Source organism: Mus pahari, chromosome 1, assembly GCF_900095145.1.
Source record: "Mus pahari chromosome 1, PAHARI_EIJ_v1.1, whole genome shotgun sequence".
In the NCBI taxonomy this organism is placed as follows: Eukaryota; Metazoa; Chordata; class Mammalia; order Rodentia; family Muridae; genus Mus; species Mus pahari.
In genome coordinates, this window is record NC_034590.1 from 144,109,644 (window position 1) to 144,117,050 (window position 7,407).

Sequence of the window (7,407 nt, forward strand, 5' to 3'; positions counted from 1 at the left end):
GGGGCGCTGCTCTATAGGTCCCTTTGTGTCCTCAGACAGGAAGACGGGATACAGGAAGACCAGTGACTGCTCCAACAAAGCTTTTCTCTGACTTACTCATCCCCGATACCTGGGTCTTTCCAGAGAGTGGCATCCTATAAAACCTAAAAGCCATAATCCTCCTTATGGTTTCCTTCTCTGGGCCCACCCCACTGGCAGAAATGCTGCTATAGGGAAATGTTTGAGATAAATGGCAATGCTCTCTGCTCTCCCATTGCCCATCCTCTGGGTCTGGCCCAGCCGACTTGACATGTAGCAGTAAGTCCTCTGATCCGCCTGTGATGTTATTTGTGGGCCGGAAAGGACCACGACCACAATGTCAGGAGCTTGGGACAGTTAATTGAACAACTTAAGGTTTTTCCTCCTCCTTGCTATAATGATGCTGGGGGTCGGGGGGTCACACTTTGCACTAACAAGCCAGGTTTGAATCCCCCTCACTTGGAATATAATCTGGTGAAGCCCCAAGTATCTCGATGACCTCATTTGCCAAAAGAGAGAGAGAGAGAGAGAGAGAGAGAGAGAGAGAGAGAGAGAGAGAGAGAGAGAAACAAAGCTTGCTGCCTGAAGCCAGGCCACGATGGTAGCAGGCGAGGAATAAAGCAGGGATCGCTGGGGTGTGGAGTGAACATCCCTAAAGGTTTAAGTACAGCCTTGGCTCTGGTGCTCTGAGGTCCACATCAGTAAGCGGCCTCGAATGCGCTCGCCCTTAACTCGGTACACTCTAGGGTCGGAGAGATTCTTGTCCGATGTGAAATGTGGTGAGAGGTGAGGGGTGCTCCGGGAGCCGAGGGCAGAACGTGTGTCAGTCAGGCTTGTCCTGGACCTGAGCTGGCGGAGCGCCGGCGGAGAACCCCGCCCTGGCGGCTGCCGGGTCCCCGGGGCTGGGCGCTGCTGGCGGAGCCGACGGGGCGGAGAGGAGTGCGACGGGAGGAGGAGTAGGAGAAGGGGGCCGGTCAAGGGAAGTGCGACGTGTCTGAGGAGCCTTTTTATACCTCCTTCCCTGGAGCCCGGCAGCCACCGCCGCCATCCACGTCTCTGCGTCCTGGACCCGGGCTCCGTCACAGCCGCAGCATGTCGGGGATCAAGAAGCAGAAGACGGTAGGCTGCCAGCCTCCCTCCTGGTCCTCCCCTCCTTCCCTCCCTCCCTCCCTGCCGACCCGCACTGGGTCCCGCCCTCCCCGGGAGGCTCCCGCGCGGGACTCGGAGCCGAGAGGAAAGACACGGCTGCCCCGGGACATGCAGGGACGTGGAGCTAAGTCTGCGTCCCACTCTCTGGGCCACCCTCGGAGAGCCTCTCGCTGTGCGGTGCCACTGGGAACCTCCGATTCTTAGGGGTCCTGCCCGCCTGAGCCTTCAGTTTTCAGCCTGAGTTTGCGAAGTGGGTCCTAACCCGAAACCAGGACCCGATAGGAAAGTCCCTTCCTCCAGTTTTCCCACTGCCTGCCCTGTCTTCCATAAAACCTCCGAGCTCGCAGAGTGGGTGGTGGGCTGAGCTGACAGCTTCTGCCAGTGGTGTTTCTGTCGCTGGCCACACGTCAGCGACAGCCACCGGGGTTCTTCAAACCTTGGGACCTTTCTTGGAGTGGACTTTAATGATAGACTTTTATAGAACTGCAAGGAAATTTAATTTCCATACCGGTAGATTTTGACCTGTAGCTTGGCTCTCTCCCTATTGGCATGGGGTGAGGGTGAAGGGGGGGGGGAGGCATCACTTGATAAGTGAAGAGTTTACCGAGGCAATCTCCTTTTAATGGGAAAGATGAGGGTATATTAAAGTATCTTTCCTCATAATCCTGGCTCTTACAAAATTTATATTCTTAAAAATGCCCAACTATATTCCAAGAAAAGTGTTGGGAAATGAGTAATAGTCATAGACACTGCGTCAGGAGGAGCCTTACAGACAGCATTTGGGTCCCCTCAGATGTGGTCTACAAGCCATAATTAAAATCCCACCCAGCTAACCGGCTGCTGAACATTGGCCTCTAACCACCACAGTGCGTGCCTCAAAGGATTGTGGGGGGTGAGTAAATGGGAAGTCCTCTCAAATAATTAAACATAGACTTGGAACATAGTAGGTGTTCTATAAATGGTTATTATTCCTATATGTTGCTCATTAGTGTACTTTCAGGCACACTGTGCTGAGGGACAGAGAAGCAGAAAGGGAGGGAAAGCGGGGCAGTCATGCGGGGAACCGGAGGTGTGACGATCGGAAAATATGGGTCATCTGTGTCTTTGGTAAGGGCGCCACACTGGACCAGCGGGAGAGTCCAGGAGGAAGGTGGCATCACTATGGGGTGGGACAGCAGTTGGAATCTAGCTGCCGCTGACAGGGTGATTTCAAAGTAGAGGGAATCTCAACTGTGTCTGGAGAGTTTTATTGACCATCACCTGCCTTCTTCCGATTCCACATGATCAAGTTTTGTGAGTGGTGTTTCCTGCTGGAGTCATCTTTTAACGTTGGTAGCATTTTAGTCCCACCTCCTCACTTGCATCAAGACCTTCCAGTTCTGTGAATTATCAGTCAGCAAGTGGACTCTCCTCCTCATGCCTCCAGTTAGAAAGTCAGTCAAAGTACAGGGCTGAGGGGCTGAGGGCAGGGCCTTAAATGTCCCTGCCGGGAGGCTGCACTACCAGAAGGCTGCACCCCGTTACCAGTGAGGAATTTGATCACCAGAGTTTGGATTTTGTGTTTACACACTTGGAAATTTTTAATTTATTTTTCTGTTATTGTTGTTTTTGTTGCCTTCATCCTCTTCCTCCTCTTCCTCCTTCCTCTTCCTCCTCTCCTTCTCCTCCTCCTCTTCCTCCTCTTCCTCCTCTTCTTTCTCCTTTCTCCTTCCCCTCCCCCTTCCTTCTTTTTCTGGGACAGTGATCAACTAATACCCTAAAAAGCTAACCAAAAGCAGAACTTCCAAACATTTCCTTAGCCTAAAAATTATTTTCCAACAACCATCCCAAGTTCCCAAAGGGCTAAGGACTTGCTGTTAGTTCTCTAACAGACTGGCTTTGGGTGCACGCAAAATCTTTCAAACTGTCAGCACTAACTCAAACTGGGTTTTGACACCTTACAGAACAGAACAAACCTCACCACACATGTGACCTCTGAACTCATCAGTTACTTAAGAAGTGAGTCTTAACCAACTAGTACCCCCACCCCAGAGCTCCCAGGGACTAAACCACTAACCAAAGAGCACACATGGAGGGACCCGTGGCTCCAGCTGCATATGTAGCAGAGGATGGCCTAGTAAGTCATCAATTTGAGAAGCCCTTGGTCCTGTGGAGGCTCTATGCCCCAGTGTAGGGGAATGCCAGAGCCAGGAAGCAGGAGTGGGTGAGTTAGTGAGCAGGGGGAGGGGAGAGGGGATAGGGGGTTTTCGGAGGGGAAACCAGGAAAGGGATAATATTTGAAATGTAGATAAAGAAAATATCTAATTAAAAAAAAAAAGTGAGCCTTGCCCATCTCAGAAGGCAGCCTTGGTAAGAGCTTTCTTCACAGGCTTGAAGAGACTGCTGCCCGCTGCTCTGCTGCTCTGCTGCTCTGCTGCTCTGCTGCTCTGCTGCTCTGCTGCTCTGCTGCTCTGCTGCCTGCTCCCTGGTTAACTCACTTAGCAGTCACTGCTTCAGATGCTGTGGGCCCCCTTCTGTGCCGGTGGTGGTGAATGTGAAACCCAGGCTGGAAGACATGGGCTGATGACTAGGTAGCCTGTAACCAGTAACCCAAATAGTGAATTAGCAAATTGTTGTCAACAGCAATTTTTTTCTCTCTCAAGGTTTTGCCTATTTACTGGGTGAATACAGCCTTTCACATCGCACCATTCTGAGACCAGTAAATCATAAGGTCTAAATGGAAGACTGCACCAGAATGATTCATCAGCTCTAGGGGGAAAAAGAGGGCTCTTTCTTTTAATAAAGAGAGGTAGTACACACTTCTGTGTTAGCCATCTTTGCCATGGAGACCAAAGAAACAGCTGCTGGTCACATCTCTCTTCAACCCCTGACTTCACTCTAGACCTGGCTCACCTGCAGCCTCATCCCCTGTATACACAGATACCCAGAGAAAGAAAGGCCGGCTGTCTGAGAGGCCAGCAAAGAAGGGAAGGCCCAGTCAGGGCTTCTTTTCCTGCACAATTTCCTGGGATAGCATTTTGAAGACCCACAGATTATGTCCTGATGTTCTGGAGACAGCCAACTTAAAGCTATGACTGAGATAGTGCGATCTTTTCTGAAGGATGAAGTAAGTCAGTGTTGGGGATGCATGGGAGGGGTCCTGAAGCTCCGAAGGCTCCCTGTGGCTACAGCAATGCTCTACATTTTCATTAGTCCAAAAATTCTGCCCAGTGGTACTTCGCTTTCTTGAAAGAAGCTGCCTTTTAAACCACTGCCTAAGTCAAGACATGAATGAGTGGATGAAGCATCTCTAATGGCGGGGAAAAGCCAGCCCATGCTAGAGCTGTGCACTCAAATGCACAGGGCTTCCCTCTCTTAACCCACCGCGCCTTTCACCTTGGAAAGTAACTGAGCCTCATCCAGGTGAAAGGAAGTGCTGGCCGAGCATGATTTAACTTCAGGTCCATTGAACAGGTAAAGCAAATTCTCACGCTCTTCTGCACCTGCCTCAGGGAGTGTCCTTCTCGCTTACTGTCCTCTCATGTGTAAAATGGGATAAGCGTGACTTAATCGTCCTTAACATTTGAGACTCCCTCTTATTGTGTAGTCCAGGCTGGTCTCCAGCTCACAGTCTTCTTGCTTCTGCTTCCTGAATACTGGGATTACAGGCTCAAGCCACCTCCGTGGCTGACTTTGATTTTTATTATGATTACACCATACTGTTGTGTTTGGCATAAGTAAGAAGAAAGCATGGGTTCCTAGGGGTGGAGTAAATGACAATTGACAGAATGTTTAATAAGAGAAAACAAACACAGAATTGTGGAGGTGACAGTTTGAATATTCAACGGGAAAGCCTGAGTAGAAAGATACGGGTTAATAATTAATGCAAACACACTTCAGTATCCTAAACGGTGTACTGCTGATATTTCTGCTAGCACTGCGGTGAACGCAGGCAGTCCCTGAGTAACTAAATATTGGTCTAACTTTCCTCCACCCTTCCTACTCCTTTGACTCTTTCCAGATGAACCTTAAAAATCAATGTTTTCCAGTTCATGCTATGATCCCCAGTGATAGGCCACCTGTTTGGACCTTCACAAAGGTAGAGATATTTACCCTTTAGGTAACATCCTTGAGGAAGAGGTTTGTCTTTCATCACCTTCCTGCTAATATGCATGGCTCTGTGGTTTTCTTCAGGAGTAATTAGGCTTAGCTCCACCAGGGAACCTTCAGGGAATAAGAGGAACCAGTGATATCAACTTTAGTCCTAAGAGACTTCTGTTTATTTCAAAATCTGCCACTAAACGGCAATGGGTATGCATTAGGATTTGTGTTTGGAAATCTTGGGAGAACTCAGAAAATAAAGGAAAATTAAGCTCCAATCCGATGGCAGGTCAGCAGACTTTTAGTGTGGCACGGTGACAGCATATGTGTTCAGCACATGCAACACTGCCCGGCACAGAGGAAGTGCCCAAGACACGTAAAATGAATGACTGAACTCAGAGTTACAAGAACTTAAACACGTGTGGTTTTAGTAGATTCCGTATTTGACACTTTTTGTTCTTATATGTGTGTTTGCTTATTTTTAATCAGGGATTTCTCATTACTGCCTCCTAAAATATATCTACAGATATGTTTCAGCTGAGGGGCCTTTTTCAGGAAGGACTCGCTTTTGGCTCTTTCTGCACTCCTTGTCTTGCCTCATTAAGCCATAACCTCATTGTTTTTTTTTTTTAAAATACCACCCAAGTGGTATGAATTTGAGTTTAAACCTAAGACCCTCCTTGTGGATACAGTGTTTAAAGCAGTTCCATCCACCCTAACACACCTTCATACACCACAGTTACTGTCCTCGGAGGGCTAGAAAGTGGGCTTGCTCTGGCCCACCCTAATTCTCAGGACACAGCTATTAGAAGCCCTGGGTACCAAGAGAAAAGGGGTCTTGTGTATGCCCTATGCTTTGATTTCCCTTCTACTTCTACTAACGAGGCTGCTGCGATCAGTTCAAATATATTCCTGTCGGCACACATGCCCCATAAGGATAAACATGTCCCCTTCCACCCCCACTAGCTCATTGGGTTCCCACTTTGTTCCAGATTTCAGCCTGGTATTTTCTTTCCATATCAAGCATTTTAAGTGATTAACAGGGAAGGCTAAGTCATCACTGTAGGAGAAATGGGCCCCTTGTCTTTTCTCAATTCCTATTAGCGCTAACATGCCAAGTCCTACCTGTATCTGACCATGCCTGTGTCTGTCTTAAACAAACAAACAAAATGTTGCATTTTTATTTCCGTGTATATGTGTTGTTTCTGTGTGGATGTATGCCACGTGTATGTGCACTGCAAAGGAGGATGTCAGAGGCCCTGGAACTGGTGTTACAGGCAGTTGTGAGCTGCACACTGTAAGTGTTGGGAACCCAACCCCTCTGTAAGAGTGGCATGTGCTCTTAACCAATGAGCTATCTCTCCAGCAGCCCTGAGTCATTTGTAAAGGGAGCATAGTCCATGAACAAGAGAACTTAAGTCAGATGAGTCATCAGAAATAGGAAATTAAATTCTCTTTCCTCTACAACAATGGGGTGGGAGTTGTTCACATGGCCTTAGTGGCCTTAATCTTTACAGTTCTGCTTTCCCCAAATACCCTCCGGTTATCATCAGAGAGAGGTCCCTTCAAGTTCAACAACCCTCCTCTCTGAGCCTGTAACGTTGTTGCGTTGTTCTGGTGTAGCCCTAGGACTCTGGGGAAAACAGGTGGAGCTGGATAAGTCCTTTGACCTTTCCACGCTGTGCTCAGGAGTGTGGGTGGCAATTCCTACTCCACCTTGACCTTGCTGGGACTTTGAGGTGTCCTGGGAACTGCTGAGGTTCACCTAGGACTCTTCCCTCTGAGATCATAAACACAACTCACTCGCCCCTCATCCTGTAGCTTGATGAAGAACATCCCAACTACACTCCTTCCCTGGTTCACCCTGGCCTCTAAGCTCCCCTTGTCTCCCTCCTAATAAGGATTAAACAAAACCTTCCCAGAAGGCAGACTGGTTTGTCATAGGCCTAGGATTAGTGACAAATTGGTTCTTCTTGGACGTTTCTGCTTTGTAATAATTATTTTTCCCCACGTTAGGATAAATAGATACCCAATGTAAAAGCTGCTGCTGCTGCTGCTGCTGCTTCTTCTTCTTCTTCTTCTTCTTCTTCTTCTTCTTCTTCTTCTTCTTCTTCTTCTTCTTCTTCTTCTTCTTCTTCTTCCTCCTCCTCCTCCTCCTCC

At 48.5% G+C, this 7,407-nt stretch overlaps 1 protein-coding gene across 2 annotated transcripts in view; it reads left to right on the forward strand.

Annotated features, from left to right (window-relative positions):
• Positions 1-981: 981 nt before the first annotated feature.
• Positions 982-7,407, forward strand: part of Papss2 (3'-phosphoadenosine 5'-phosphosulfate synthase 2) — a 71,299-nt gene continuing 64,873 nt past the window's right edge. The window contains exon 1 of one of the 2 annotated variants that reach the window (XM_021192670.2): positions 982-1,137. In XM_021192670.2, coding sequence (XP_021048329.1) covers positions 1,111-1,137 — 27 coding nt within the window. In that variant the 5' untranslated portion in view covers positions 982-1,110. The remainder of the gene's footprint in view (positions 1,138-7,407) is intronic. The other variant, XM_029536582.1, reaches the window with a different exon arrangement.